The sequence below is a fragment of the Protopterus annectens genome, chromosome 13.part0, assembly GCF_019279795.1.
Source record: "Protopterus annectens isolate FY-2018-M chromosome 13.part0, PAN1.0, whole genome shotgun sequence".
Lineage (NCBI taxonomy): Eukaryota > Metazoa > Chordata > Ceratodontiformes > Protopteridae > Protopterus > Protopterus annectens.
In genome coordinates this window covers 72,389,349-72,406,569 of record NC_056747.1, presented here as the reverse complement: position 1 = coordinate 72,406,569, position 17,221 = coordinate 72,389,349, and the positions used below count along the sequence as shown (strand labels likewise).

The 17,221-nt window shown below is 37.0% G+C and overlaps 1 protein-coding gene across 1 annotated transcript in view; it reads left to right on the top strand.

The window, feature by feature from the left end:
- Positions 1-17,221, top strand: part of LOC122817593 (tyrosine-protein kinase JAK2-like) — an 876,396-nt gene that overhangs the window by 651,713 nt on the left and 207,462 nt on the right. The window contains exons 16-17 of the mRNA XM_044090632.1: positions 8,422-8,573; positions 13,954-14,104. Of these exons, the coding sequence (XP_043946567.1) occupies positions 8,422-8,573; positions 13,954-14,104 (303 nt within the window). The remainder of the gene's footprint in view (positions 1-8,421; positions 8,574-13,953; positions 14,105-17,221) is intronic.

Genomic DNA, 17,221 nt, shown 5'->3' with positions numbered 1-17,221 from the left:
AACATGGGGGTGTAGATGGAACATACTTGGCTTATTACTCCCATAACATTTTGGGGAGTTGCTAGAGTGTCAGGTTTGTTCTCATAGATGTCTGTCAATCAGTTGTATTTCTTGTTTGCTGCCTAAATGTCTGGGATCATCCCACTGATTTCCCAGGGGGTCAGGGTGACAGTCAGCAGATATGGGCCGATTTAGTGGATATTCTGGACATATCTGTAAATTTGTGGGGTATGATTCTGTATGCAGCCTACTACCACTCCCAGGATTTGGACCATGGCTGTGTCTGCTAAAAAGAAACCACTGTCCATCACAGTTGTGTGTGCTATATAGATATTGCTGTGTATCCCTTATCTGATTTCTGTCTATAATTCTCCTGTAGTTTTACATTCTGACCTTGTATTACAACACTCTTATACAGGATTTTCTAGACAGTTATATTATGTCACACAGTGTGGGTGACAGTGATGAGTAATACCTTATTATTCAGAGCAACTGCAACACTAACAATACCAGAGTAAACAGTACCAGTACAGGGTATCACTCTTTTATTTCTAGGCACAGTGTTCATATCTGACAGGCCTGTGGGAACAATGTTTGTTAGCACTACCTGAATATTGCCACACAAATTACCAGATTCCACATTAGTATTATGCACATACATCTCACTCTGTTATTGTGCACACTCTGGTCACTGCTTGACAACAGGGGGGGGTGTAGATGGGACATACTTGGCTTATTACTCTCATAACATTTTGGGGAGTTGCTAGAGTGTCAAGATTGTTCTTATAGATGTCTGTCAATCAGTTGTTATTCTTGTATGCTGCCTAAATGTCTGGGATCATCCCACTGATTTCCCAGGGGGACAGGGTGACAGGTAGCAGATATGGGCCAATTTACTGGGCATTCTGGACATATCTGTACGGTTGTGTGGTATGATTCTGTATGCAGACTACTACCCCTCCCAGGATTTAAACCATGGCTGTATGTGCTAAAATACAACAGTTCACATCTCAGTTGTGTGTGCTGTTCAGATTTTGTTGTCTGTCTTTTCCCTGTTTTCTCTCTGTCTCTCTCAGTTGTACTAAATGACCTCTGGGGATTGCACCAGTCATATACATATATTCCTCCACATTCTATTTATGTTGCACAATGTGGGTAACAGTGCTTAGTACAACAATACTATTATGTGATTGCAAATCTATATTACCATATGATACCAGAGTATAGACATGCAGTCCAGAAGTTAGACCTTTATTGTCAAGCTATTATGCTTTTATTTACATACAAACTATATGAGACTCTTCCTGCCATATTCTCTGGTGTATGCAGTATTTGCCTTAAACAATATTGGTTTTCTCCAGGCAATTGACTTACTAATACAGTTAGATTTATTTCCTATGACAGTAAATGCAAGAGTATTACTAACCTGCCTCACATCGCAACTTCCCCAAGTGACAGCCATAGACTTCCTGGTTTGTGGCCCGCTCACTTGCTGCTGTGAAGGACATATGAGGAATATTTAGCTATACTTATCCATAATATACATGAGCTGGCAATTATTAAACTGGTAGTAGAGTGATACTTATGCACAGCTATGACCACCCCTGTCCTCCTAGTCTCTTGAATTCACTGATCCAAGAGATCCCCCTTACACTTCTTCAGGTTGGCATAGTGATGCCTCACCTGCTCACCATTTCGGGGTATGCCAGTGGTACTGGTGAGGTCATGGGCAAGATGGTCCCAAGCTTCCACCTTGTATTGAGAACCCTGGTACTGGTCCTGCAGCAGTCTCTGCTCATGGTCTTTGACAAGGAGTCTTGCCATTACTCTGGACTCCTGGATGCCCCAGTGCTGTACCTGAAAGTGCACTCCCTCTCCCCTTCCTGACATGGTGCCTGCAAGGGGAAGCTACAACCAGTTGTGAGATGTATTCCCACCTGTTGGGTTTAAGTAGGACCAAATTCCCACACTTTGCCATGATTAGCCGGTTTTGAAAAGGCTAAGCTATGGGCAAACATGCCTACCTAAGGCTGGCATTGTTTAAGGGAATATACCACTGGACATATTGAGTTAGCTGGCCTACACATTGCTTACACCTCATAAGCTGGCCTGTGCAATGCTCAGCATTGCTTAAATTGACTTTGCATTATATTTGCTTTTTTGGCATTGATTTATTATTCATTACATCTTATATATATATGCCTGGTATCCATGATTCATGTGTACGTACACTGTATGGGGTCCTTGTGTTTAGTAGTGGACTTCAACACTCTATTACATTTACACCTCACATCTGGGCTTACTTCAGTACTCCAGTTCACATATTTATGTTATGTAATGTATGCCTCGGTGGTGCAGCAACCTCACAGCAAGAGGTTCTCCCGTTTCGATTCTCGACTTGGGTTGGGAGTGCCTTCTGTGTGGAGTCTGCATGTCCTCCCCGCAGTTGAGTGGGCGTTCGAAAGACATGTGTTGAATGGGCGTGCCTTTGTTGAAGGTTGGGCGTCAGGCTGGCAACTCGACACCATAAAAAAAACAACTGCCAATCATTAGCGGACTGGAGTTCTGCTGTGGTGACCCCTAACCGGGAAAAGCCAAAGACAAACAAGTAGGTTATAGAACATATGACTGTATACTGATTACTTTTACATGTTCACTTTGATTTTACTATAGTGAGGGTTTGTTTGGTGATACCTCATTCTTATGTACTGCTGTGATAGCTTAGTGGTTAACTACTTTGACTATAGTGTATAGTGTCCTGGGTTCAAGACCTGCAAGGCTGTTCATTTTGTTGCTGGGCAGCACAGCGGCTGTTGGATACAGAGTGATTAAGGCACTTTTAAGCACTTGTAAGCGGTTTTTAACTGGTTTGTGTAAGGGTAAGCAATGCTTCAGTTAAATATGCTTACAGAGAGTTAGCTTCAATATTGCTTAACCTGGGTGCGCATTGCTTACCCCCATTCAAATGGCCTTAAACCCACTTACTAGTGCTTACATATGCTTACTCCCGCTTACTACTGCTTAATAGTGCTTGCACTTGCTTACTAGTGCTTAATCCCGAGTACCACTACTGAACTAATTTAGACAGTAATGTCTAATGGTTCTTGGGAATGTGGGGGATTTGGAAGGTGTATGGAGTTATCATTCATTACAAATTTTACCTTCATTTGTATCCATGATTCCTATGTACATATACTGTATGGGGCACATGTGATTATCTGTGGACTTTGCAACATCATGACACTGACAACTCACATCTGCATTTAATGCAGTACTCCATTTCACAAATATATGTTATTTAGTAGGTTATACAACTAAAATATTGGTCATAACATGATTTGACATGGAAAATGGAATGTGCTGCAGTGGGACTCAAACCGGGAATGCCTGCACATAAGGCAAATGCTCTGCCCACTACACTATTGCTAGACTGCTTCATCTGCTTATATCTTCCTTGTTATCCTCTTCAGCTTTTTAAGCTGCATTAACCGTAGCTAAGTGATGGGAAAACCTGTGCACCTACGGTTAGATTTAATCAGTTTCATTAAAAAAAAAAAAGGGTATATTTATATTGTGTATTTACTATTGCTGTTGTACACATGGGGGGATGTTGCTGGGGATATGCAGACACCTATGAGCAGTCTCACTCATTTTTTTTGGCTTTCTGCTGTTCTTCATTGCAGGGGTGTGTATATTCTGAGAGCTCTGCTCTCAGACACGTCCCCTGCACTATTACATGCTCCATGTAAGATTAGGGGCTCAGGCAGCATGCTTTCATTAATATGCATGGTGCGCTGCTGTCCTCCTCCTAAACAACCTTTTCCATGCAGGAATAAGCTAGTCCTGCACGGAAGGTTAGTAAATCCAGGGGAGTGTCTTTTTATGACTTAACACTTGAAACTGAGGGACTGATGATGACATTTCTGGAATATTGCAACAAAAAGGATATTAATCCATGGAACAATTATTCATTTTCTAGCAGTAACATAAATGTTAAAAAATTGTTACTTTGCAGCTTAGAAATTATGATTTAGAAGGAGAAGATATAAAAAAATGCATGCAGGGTTTGCGTGAAACTATTGATAGCCCTGTGAAAGTTAGAGACTAGGGAAACTTATAGAATGGAACATGGAGGTCGGAACCTCTTTTGAAATGTGAAAAAAACATTGTAAATCACTTGCCAAGTGATATATTTGTAACTGGCCATAGAGGGACATTAGAACATGCTGTCCGGCCTAAAGCCTGCTTTTTTTGTAGGGACCTTTCTCATTTAATTAATGGTTGTAGCAAGATACAGTGTAACCAATGAGGGGAGAGGGACATACATCAAGAAGGTGTATGTCTGAATGTGGGTTGTGTAAAACAAGGGACACGTTTAGATGGACTGTCAAGAACAAAGACTAAATAACGAAAAACAAGGGAAAATGAAGAAAACATACATGATGAAAAAAAAGAAGAAGCTGGGAGAGAAGGTGAACTAGTTGAAAAAATTATAGAAGAAGAAAAAGAGGAGATGATATACATGCAGGAGGTCAGGAGAAGGAAGTGACGCTAACAATTTCTGGGGAGTTCTAGCCAGTGAAAAATCTGTTTCTGTGTATCAAAGATTAATTGTATATACACCCAGGTAAATTATTCAGTAGGATAAAGAGCAAAATAAGGACATGAAAATTTAAAAATATTTCCCTAAACTTAAAAAGAAGCAAAACAACTCTAGAGTACTTTTAGTAAATGTGAACAGCATTATTAACACTGTGAGAAGGATATGGATACTGGAATGGCTTGCTAAATGTGATTTAAATGTTATTATGTTGGGGAATGTAAGATAGTTTGAAACTAGGAAGAGAATTCTTGCCAAATAGAATTAGTTATCTGAAAAACATAGAAATCATGAAGAACTTGTCTGCTACAAGAGCCTTCTACATAAAGCATAATAACAGTATGTTGCAGTTTAAAAGTGGCGATTGTAATGAGATTTGTGTTTAAAGTATGCTTTTAAGCATCTTTTTTTATTTAAAAGAAGTGGTCATACATTTGGAAACCATTTTAAAGGCTGAGACCCACTAGAGCAAATTCCAAAACATGGAGACTGAATGGCTGAAAGAATGGACTTTCATTTATTAAGTCTGAGATGCCATTTCTCAGAATATTCCCTCTTCTCTGAGGTGTGGCAATTTCAGAGTTGATATATATAAGTTCAGATGGTGTGCTGGCTTGCCCCTTACATAGAGAGTGCCGGGCAGCTTACCCCCCCAAAAAAAAAGTTTAAAGGGGAAGAGCAATTTTCAAGATCAACTTTTCTCCTGTGTTTTTGGACTTTGTTTTTGGCTTGTCAGCACTTGGCATTTTTATTGATGACATTTCAATAGACAGCTGTTAGTTTATTAGTCATAATTTGAGCCTTGTATCCAGAAGGATGCAATGTTAAGAGCTTTTGTGCACTCATAATATTGCATAAGTTTAATAAAACCAGACCAGTGAAAGAATCATTAAGTAAAGGTGTGACTAATGTACTACATAAATAGTACATCTAAGAACTAGAGTAATAAAAGTAACAACAAATAGATACGCACACTGAAACTACAAAGTAAATAAGTATAATGTAATTAAGCAATGACGGAGTAGTGTTAGTTCAAACTGCAATCAGAGATACATGAATAACTGTCATATTATTGATGTTATAAGGGTGGTCGATGTTCAGTATTCATTGTTCCATACTCGTTGGCAGAAGACAAAGGTAGTGTCATCTGAATGAATATAATTAGAACTTTCTGTACTCTGTGTATTTTCCTTGGTTAGAATGGATATAGTCCTGAAAAATGACTTTGATTTGAATGCACTGCATTTTGCTCTGAAGTTCATAGAGTCACCAAGTAACCAATAAGTTTCAAGCACAAGAACTATTCTTAGGGGTTTATGTTTCCATAAGGGTAAATACCCTAGACTATCGGGGCTTAGAAGTGACATTTCTTGCAGAATAATATGTATTGTATAATATGACTTAGTTAACCTACATTGGAAGGTAACACACCGTGCTATTTCTTATGTTTATGTATTAACTGCTTGCACTAACTGTTACATCTTTGCACTTGAAGGTACATTTTATGTGTTATATCTCTTGGTCCAGATTATGAATGAAAATGGTCCCACACTCACCTACCTACTTAATCAGTAAGATAATTTATTTATTTTTTTATTGACATTTGATTACTGTAAAAACCTGACTGGATAGAAGTCCATTTTCAGCGGGCGGCCTGAGGAGAAAAGCTTAAAATTATTACAAAACATTTTAAGAACAATAATATAATCTTCAAAAATATGCTCCGGTTTCCTCCCACATCCCAAAGACATGCTGTAGGTGGACTGGACACTCTAAATTGGTCCTAGGTGTGAGTGCGTACATGTGTGTGCCTTCTGTGGATGGTTGGGCGCCGAGCTGGTAACTCAACACCATAAAACTCCACTGCCAATCATAAGCAGACAGGTGATCCGCTGTGGCGACCCCTAACCGGGAAAAGCCGAAAGGAGAAGAAGAAGAATATAATCTTCAAAAATAAAACAAAAATGTTTGCGGTTTAAAGAATTAGAGAAAATTAGACATAGTATCAAAACATTTGTTACGAATTGATACAAGTTGTATGGCAATTATTTAATATTTAGAGAAATTTTAGACAGTTTGTAGAGAAATGAATGGTTAGTTAGTTTAATACAAACAGGAACTGTTTACTAGGTGTCACATTAGATCATAATCTAAACTTCGATTCTCATATTAACTTAACCATCAAGTCAGTTAATAGAAAACTTGGATCTCTTTATAGGCTTAAACCCTTCCTCACTGCCCCAGCAAGAGCTACCATCACTCAAACACACCTGCTATCTACCCTTCTCTATGCCTCACCTATTTTAACAAACTTATCTAAATCTAATCTCAATAAACTAGCAACATTATACAACAACACTGCCAGATACGCCACAGGAGCCCCTTTTTGTACCCACCATTGTATAAATCTTAAACAACTTGGTTGGCTGGAATTACATAATCAACTACTGCTACAGCAACTTAGCATCACCCACAAAATCTTCTTTTATCCTTCTAATACTACCATACTCTGCACTCTTATTAGCCCTTATAAAAACCTCTCTTCATTGTGCTCAGCCACAAAGCTCCTAGCAGCCTACCATAAATCCCACAACAAAGCTGGGGACTGTTAGTTCTCCAGTTCAATTGGACCTATTTGGAACAAGCTTCCAAGCGAACTTACCTCACTTACCTCTACACCCACTTTCAAAAAGCATCTAAAAATCTTCCTTAAATCCCAATGGCTCTGCCATTGTACTAACCCCGACTGAAACTTCTATTGCCTCCAGCCTCTCATCTGCTTTACTACATTACTATAGTACTAGCTGACTACTTTAATTTCAACAATTCCACTGAATGACTAAAAAAAAAAAAAAAAAAAATTATTTTTATTCAATGATAATCCTCTTTGTAATACTTTCAACATGATATGTCTTGTGATATCAGGACTCCAGACATTTTATAACTCTATTTGTATTCCTTTGTTTATAATTTGTCCACCTGATGTATTTTGTGTTGGCTATCCTACTGCCGTTGTTTTTTGAAGTGCTTATTATTTGGTACAAGTTTCTTGTCTTTTTTTCTTTGATTGTGGAGCTTTTCTCCCCAGGCCTCTACTGAAAATGGACATGAATCCAGCTAGACTAGCCCGGAGGGAAACACAGGCTTATGGAATATTTAGAGAGAAAGTCAGGGAAGAGAATTTGATGTAAGTAAGAAAGTAAATGAAGAAGGGAGAGTAAGGAGGTATAAGGAATAAAGAGCTACTTGATCACATTTAGGGATATAGTTAATCCTGGTTTCAAGCAAGAATAAAGCCCAGTTTTAGCTATGAAGTCTTTCAGAGTGGTTGTGAAAGATGGGAGGAAGGGTATCGACCTGATGGATACAGGTAAGGGGTTTCACACAGTAGCAACCTTGTATGAGTACAGACAATGCCCAGCAGATGTGATAAGTTTGTAGACAGACAGGAGTTTTGGTCACTGGATCGCAATGACAGACTTGGAACATAGTTGTGTAGAATGTTTTTTAGTGCTGGATAGGCAGATAGATGCTGGATAATTAATTTGTTAATTCATATATGTTGGGTAGCATCTGTTTATATAACTTTACTTCTTCTGTAATTATACTGTGTCATAGGCTTCAGCAATTTGCAAATGGTACAGTATATGTAGCTACACTTAAAACACTGGAATAGGTATTACTTGCTATGAGGCTATATTAGTGGGTCATTCTTTTCTCATTCCATATTAAAGGTTCTAGAAAAAATATTTGTTTAATACTGTATCTGAGAAAGAAGTTAATTGATAATGGATGTAATTAACACTTTTTTATTGTTGTAGTTTGCATAGATCGCATTCCGTGGATAGCTCCTGAATGTATCGATGACCCAAAGAACCTGGCTTTGGAATGCGATAAGTGGAGTTTTGGGACAACATTATGGGAGATTTTCAGCAGTGGGGATTTACCACTCAGTTCACTGGAGCCTTTAAGGGTATGTGTGCAACATTATTTATAATGTGATGTGATGACCTCTGTAGAAAGAAAAACTAAACAGGCACAGTGTATGTTAATATTCATGTTTTGAATCTGAGCAGTGAGCAACATTTTCCTTAGTGCAATGTAACAGAGTTTCACATTATTCTTTTATGAACTTAATGGAAAAGAATATTGTTAACAGAGTAGTTATTGCCCAAGAGGCAGTGAAGGACCAGCCTTCTAAAGCAACAGTGATTCTGCTCAGTGTTTCTTTGTTGTTCTCTTTTTATTTCCCCATTTCCTCACAGCCATAGTAAGTCTAGCACAGATCTAATTACACCATCATAGCCACAGATAATCCCTGGGATTCAGAAACATGCAAAGTGTAATTGCAGTATATCTTCCTCAGGTAAGGGTCATAGTGCACTGGTGGCCTGAGGTTAACTATCATTTAAGTTGGCAAGCCACAGTAAGTGCTAATAAAGGATTATAGAAGACAAGAACTCTCCATGACCTGTATTATAAATGAAACAGATGATAAACTTGGTTATCTCTACCCAAGATGCCATGTAATATCATGGCGCTTAGTAAGGGTGAGTGACAAACAGGATCTTACCTCAGAGTTATATAGAGTGAAGCAACTTGGCTCGTCTTTGTTTCAGAAAGTATTTGCAGATATTTATTTAAAGGTACTATATCAAACAAGCTGTATACCTACCAGAAACAAAAGGTTAAGGATTACAGAAAAAGCTATTTTGAGAACCAGTGTTTTTCCTACATTAGTTATTGTACTATGCCTAGGAGTGTTTAATATATACAATCAAGTTAAAGAAGAGACACAAAGTATGTAACTATTACATTATTGTATTAGATTATTTATAAAAAACATAGATAGATAAAGTAGGCCATGCTGTTAAAATAAAAAGCTGGGATTGTGCATAAAACCTGTCAGATGCAACAATAAAACACTACGTCCTTGAGCAGGTCAGGAAAATTGTAGCTGTGTGAATGTCATTAGTACAGTAATAAGACAACTTCTTTAAAAAAAAAAACAAAACAAAACATATCCTCTAGTATGAAAAGCACTCTCAGAAAGTAACAGTTGATATTAAGCAATAAAATGCAATTCTCCTAATGACAAATGCAACAAAATGAACCAGGGATTTTTCTACACTCCAGAAAAACAGCCTTTAGGGCTGTGTGTGTGTGTGTGTGTGTGTGTGTGTGTGTGTGTGTGTGTGTGTGTGTGTGTGTGTGTGTTTGCAAACACGTCTGTACATACATGTGCATTGACAAGCAAGGGTGTTGGAGCTATGTTGTGACCTATTCTTCTTTAATATTAATACTAGCTTTACAGATATAATCCAGTTCAAAGGCATGAGTGAAATGGTACAGAAACCAATAATCAAGAAAAAAAACTCTGCACACTGCAGTTTGGAGAACATGAACAACCAGGCAGCCAGAAATCTTTATTAAGGTGTAATAACAGAGGATATCAAACATTTGGTTTGGGAAATTAGTGGGGCTGCAGCCAAATAATGGTGTACTAAATATAAACCCCTCTTAGGAGTAGATATAAAAGGTAAAGATAATAAAGTTTCTCAGGTACATTTAAGTGAATAGAGAAGTATTACTAATAATATCAATAATAACAATAGTTCGGAAAGGACATTAGTGTCACAGTACAATAGTGGTTCTACTTCTTTGTGGCAAAATACATAACATTTTGGAGAGCCAGCCATGGTTTGTTTACAAAACAGCTAAAAATCTTAAAATGGTACACATAGATTTGATTGTCATAACTAGTGTTCTCACATCCTGGAAGGTAACACACTCAAATTAGAAAATTCAGCATGTTGAATGGTAGCTCTACAGAGTGTAATTGTGGGATTTTTAGTGTATTCATTTTCTTAAGTGCATGTAGCTAAGTGTTTGGTATGCCCATCTTTTTAAACTGGAGATACAGAGAGATCACTGAGGAAAAAAAAATATGAACACTGCTACAACTTAGTTAAGGAAAATTGGAACAGTGCTTTGAATAAACATTCTTTTATTTTCTTTGGTTGTAAGCAATTTTAAGTCACCATTTTGGAAAAATAAATTTATACCGTTAAGTGTGGACATTAGAAGACAAAATTAGAATACAGAGGATTGATATAGCTGTTTTGATTGAATGCAACCACCCCTCTAGGTCTTAATGTTAATGTTTCTATAAACTCAGTATTGAAACTATGTGCAGCACAGTTATAATAAATTAAAATATTAATCCAGCAACTACAAATATTTTAATGTTAGCTTGCATTTAGATGGTTTTAGTGTTTCCATAGAAAAATAATAGTTAATATTTATAAAGATTCAAAATTATGTGTTGTATTTTAAAATGTGCTATTGGTTAATACTTATGTCTTTAGCACATTTTGTGCAGTGTCTCTTTAAAGTTGATCACATGATTTTTTCAGTGGATTATTTAAATTCTTGATCCATGGTTGAGGCTCAAGTTTTGATGAAGTTGTATTGTATTCAAGTTATTAGGACCAGAGTGCTTAAGTTATATAATTAATGGTGGACATACAATTATTTAGACATTCATAAGAGTTTGTGGCTGCTTGGTTATTCCTGTTCACTGAACTGCAGTGTTCATTGGATTTTTTTCTTAACTTTGCTGATGTACTGATAGTATAAAATTGCAGTGATCCTGTAAAAAAAAAAAAAAAAAATCACCATAGGGGATGATGTGGACATAGTCTCCCAGCAACCACTAGGTCTTTTTTTTCTAGTTATTTCCTACCTGTTTTTTTAATAGACTGGATATACATAAATACATAAGGTGGCTTTAAACAGTGATCATTGTGTGCCCACTACTTAATTAATTATTGCTTATTTATAGTTATTAATATTTCAGCCTGGTAGAGTTATGGAGCAGCTTAATGGCCATGCCTGTATTCCCATCACACTTTCTATAAATCTGACTTGCCAAATGAATATATAGCTGTGATATTTGTAACCATGTATTTTCTGAGACAAACTTAAACTGTTGCCAAATGAATACATAGCTGCAGTATTTGTCACCATGTATTTTATAAGGCAAACTTAAATTGCAGCTGAAAGCACTATGGATTTATTATTTATGCTACATTTTCATGAAAATGAAAATAAAATCAAAAGGAAAATATGTTAAATTAAAACAACTGGAGCAGTAATTAACTGAAATGTTTTTTAAAAGGGAAATACATAATTTCATGTCACTAATACTAAAATACCAATGATAACTCAGTGTCATGACTTTTACAGCACAACTACATTCTAAGCACAGCATTTTCTTTCCCAGATTGTTGCATTTGATGCCCTACAAAAAGATACCAGCATTGATATCTATATATAGTTCTATCTGTCTTTCTCTCTCTCTCTCTCTCTATATATATATATATATATGTATGTATATATATATATATATATATATATACATGTATGTATATGTACATGTTTGTAGATATACACACACATACAAACACACACACACACACACACACACACACACACACGTATATATATATATATATATATATATATATATATATATATATATATATTAGTTATTTCTTGTATGACTTTTTGTGTATTCATTTTCCTCAGTGCATACAATGTTGGGTTTGAATGTAATCTCATGATACTTTCTTTAGGAATTTGTCTCTGTTATCCTTACATGTTCTCACACATCACATTTTAGAGCTTTTGGTGAAGAAAAAATCCGCATAGCAGGGTATTTAAACCTTTTTATGCCTTCTCAAGCTTTGGGGTCATAAATCTACTAGTATTGTGTAGTGTCATTTGTATCAGCATTCTTACTCTTCATTGGGACTATAAACCTATTGCCTTTTGGGAATTCAGCAGTCTTTTACTCTGACATGTCAGAGTCAATAAATGTGATAGGAATGTCAGACACAGACTGACTTGATGGGCTTTTCTACTTGTCACTGAGTTACATCCTCATCAAGTATCAGAGACACAAGCCACTGAGTAACAGAACAATGACCACAGATTTCCATAGGAAATCACTAACAGTGTGATTTCAAAGTGTGCACTTCCAGTGATTCCTTTGTTTTGGGAAATATCTTTCTTCTTCTTCTTCATGTTTGTGTGACTGGCTTGCTATATGAGTTTGGGGGTGTTGGGGATTGTATCCTGTATCATGAAGTGCAGAGGAGTTTGGTCCCCTACAAAAATGCTTAACAATTCAGCATTTTACCCTTGTGTGTTTTGGGCATTAGTTTTTGACATTGTGGCAGTTGGGTTTTTGGAGTTTGTGCTCCAGATATGGAACCACTCATGGAGCTAAGTGATAGTGATTTTTTTTCTTTGAATATCCAGTTTAAGCACATAAGAAGAAACTTTTTTTATTGCTGTGTGTTTAAAAATATGACAAGGAACCTAAGCCAGTGAGTGTCAACTCAGATACTTTACATTACTATGGTGAGAATACTTCACATGTATAATGTTGATATGCTTTGTTGAAAGAAGCATATGCTGTACCCTACAAAAGCCAATATAAATGGATCATTTCATCACACCTATTGATTAAGCAGTTTTTGTTTTGTGCAAAGTATTTTACAGTATGACATTTATGCATATCTATCTATCTGGCTATCTATCTATCTATCTATCTATCTATCTATCTATCTATCTATCTATCTATAAGGTTTATGATTGGCATTAATTTACCCTTATTTATATATTTATTCTGCAATATGCATTCATGGATTTCATGCAAATTGATTTTGTTGCTTTAAGACATTTCCAAGCAAATAAAATAAATTTGAAATTCAAAAGCCTGAAAGTGAAGAAGCACTTTAACACTAAGAAAATAAACTATACATATGCTAAAACACATCTTGTTACTAGCTGTTGTTAAAGCAATGGTATCTGCCATGGTGCTGCATTGTTTACAGATCAGGTCTAGAAATTCTGCACTACATGGTATTTGGATGATACAGTTTCTAAAGCCCATCTCATAAAGTACATCTGGACCTGCTCTTGTTTTATTTGGAAGCTTAGCAAAAACATATTTAATATTCCTGAAACATTTGGTTAGACAAAAGAACATCTCATAATGTTGAGCTGTTCGCTGTAATTTATTTCCAGATCAGTGCAAATAGGTTAGCAGATTGGGTGCATACATTGGGCTAACTGGCGATTTAGACGGGTTAAAAAAAGATAACAAGACAGACAGAAGATACATTTGATGAATAGACAGGTAAGCAGACAGACTCACAGAAATACAGATAGACAGGTAGGTAAACAGTGGATCAGTGTTGTGCCTTGCTCAAATCTTTTCAATTATATACCAATATAAATAGTTTTATTTGAGATCAAGTTATATACTTGTGTTTTTTTTTTAGAAGCTTCAGTTTTACAGAGATCGCCTGCAGCTCCCAGCTCCTAAATGGACTGAACTGGCTAACCTTATTAACCAGTGCATGGAATACAACCCTTACATGCGTCCTTCCTTCCGAGCCATTATCCGAGATCTGAACAGCCTCATTACGTCAGGTAAGTGTAGTCAGTATGGGGAGTGTTCAGAAATGGAGACTTGAATACTATATAAAATGTCTTTCTTTTAATCCATTATTGAGGTAATCTAAACCCAATTAAATGAGTCTGGCAGACCAAATCAGCTTCTGATTAACTTATTCCGGAGGTCTGGCAATAGCATAGGTAGTTATATGACTTCCTGGGGTACATGAGGGTTGCAATGAAGCTTTACCCCCTTATAAATTGAGAGGAAGTCTGTGTACTCTCAAACTTTACAAATCTAGATTTGGTAAATGGATCAACTGTTGAATTCATCTGTTCTAGATATGTTATTTTAGTATATTACAAGACTATGTGAAAGCCATTCCAACTTCTGAGGTATGGAAGTCAGGATGGTCCAAAAGCTGAATCCTTTGAAACTGGAGCTTTAATTCATATTAATGGATATGCTGACCTGGCCCTCACCTCCCACTTTCTCTCTACAAATAGTATCCCTCACTATACTTTGATCTTAGAGTGTTACAAGAAATAAGGCAATCTAATTTGTTTCATGCCCATCAACTTCCTTGCTAATTTAATAGACGCTGAAATGGGAACTGTGAAAAATGTATTCTTGAACTGTTAGTTGTGAAGAAAACTTGTTCAATGAATGCTACTCTGCATATTTTTAGCAGATTCAGTTTTAAGAAGTACAACTATCTGGTATATCTGCAACCTGGAAAGGATCCAAAGAAAGGTTCCATCTGTTCCATCCATCACCTACAATGACCTCTAGAACAGCCATTGCAGCCCAGGAAATTTGTTAGGTAGTTAAGGAACAGTAGTAGATTGCAAGGTTTTACTTACACACACACACACACACACACACACACACACACACACACACACACACACACACACACACACACACACACACACACACACACACACACACACACACACACACACACACACACACACACACACACACCAGTTTAGATTCACCAATCTGCCTACTGCATGTCCTTGGGATGTGGAAGGTAAACAAAAACAGAGTATGCAGAAGAAACCCACATGAGTAGAGGAAGGACATGAAAACTCCACAAAGAAGCCACTCCAGCCAATAACTGAAATGGAGAACCACATGTGAAGAAAACAAATAAAACAACTTTTTAAGTTAAAAGAAAAAAAGGTTTTAAAATTGAGTATACTAGTGGAGATTGAAAAGTATAAACATTTACTCAATGAATTACATAATTCTATTGATGGAATTCTTATATTTAAATACGAGTCAGTTCAGATCATTTGGTAGGAGAGAATAAACAGGTCTAACAGTAATAAGCTACAGTATAGCTACTGAGTCTTGGACCTACATAGGCTCTTGGGTTGAAAGGGTAATTACAAAGCAATTAGTCTGCAGACCATTTCAAAGCTAGCCATAAAGATATCCAAAAGTTCACTCTAACCTCAAGAAGGGCAAGGCAAGATAGACAATGGTAGAGTTTGAGGCTGCCCACTCTATTATCATAGGGTGCTTCTCTGCTTGACATTTAGGAGAAGTTTGTTCCAGAGGTGAGAGATACATTGGGATATAACTCTATCATGCCAATGTTTCCTGTTTATCTGCCAATGAATGTTTAGTTCCTTTAACTTAGTATATGAGGTACCATTAGTTCTGCGAAGGAATAAGGAAGTCATATAGGGTTGGATCTTTTATGGCTCAAAAGTTTAGACACAGCTATAGTATACAGATGTAAAACTCAGTTTTGCAATACTGGAGAAGGGTCAGTTTGCTTATCCACATGGATATTTTATAGGAATGCACTGCCCCAGTACAGTAAAGGAAGCTGCATACAAGGTAGTATATAATCATAGACCACTTTCTATTGGGAAGTGGTTCTTGCCCCTCATTTGGATATGTAACCTTAATACATAACAATATATGCAATATATTGCAATTACATATTGTTAAAACCTGCCACTTTAAAAGTTTTGTCTCTAAAAGACAACACCATTATAAGACCCTCATAAAACTGTCACACATGCTAGTAAAGGTAGATATCACTTTTCTTCTCTTCACTCTTTGCTTTAAATTATAATACCTAAAGTACTGTCCATCTGTTGCCCTAACATTAGCCATTAGAGGTGAGTATTGTGGCCTCTTGCTCAGTCGGATGGAAGTTTCTAGTGCAGCAGGACAAGGACTAGTATTAATCCTTCAATAAATTTGCATGATCTCCTTGGGTGTTCTGCCCCAGTGTGTTAAACAAGCAAATAAACTAATCCCTATTTGATATAATTTTGTTTTCCCAACTGGCCTTTCTGCTCCATGGCAAGAGTTAGCAAGAAGTAGGCCAGCTTTCTGGTCTAGGGGGTGGCTTACACTTTTCCCTTGGGTGCACCCCCGACCCAGCAGATCCTCCTAGCTTTGCCATCACTGTCTGTCCAAGGAAGGCATGCCTCTGTATACCAAATTCCCTTTGACTACATGGTACAGATGCATCATGACAAAGTGGGCACAGCAGACCTGAACTCCACAACTTAATGCCTAGTGCTCCCACTATGTGTCATCCTTGTGGTGAGTGTTTCCCTCTCCACAGGATGGGAGAGCTGGCAGTGGCCATTGTCTTACCATCTCCTACAGGTACCCAAGCTGCTATTCAAACTTGTATCATCCGAGACGTAGTGACGACCTTGTCCCTCTAAAATACTGATATGTTGAGATAATTAGTATAAAGGAGGGAGGAGCAATACAGCTCTCACATAGAATGGGAGTTTGTGGACCCAACTCTTCCCTACATATAAAGATTTCTGGCATTTCTTTAAGGCAAAATTTTTTTTTTTAAATCAGTTCATTGTAATGGCATTCAGCATGGCATCAATGAGCATTGTGTTTCATTACACTTCATTAACTTAATGGCAGATGGATTTGATAAGTCAGTCTAGCCTGCATTTTAAGTCCATTTTACATTGTAACTCCTTCACTCCCATACCTTCCCTTTTACTTGTTTTCCCATCTTTCTCCAAAGTTCCCTTGAGGGTCCCTTGGGATTCCTTCCCCACCACATTTTTTAGTAGTCCATGATATTCATTTCTCAAAAATAAGTTTTAAGGACTGCCTCTTTTAAACATAACCTGAAAGAGAAGATTATAAAT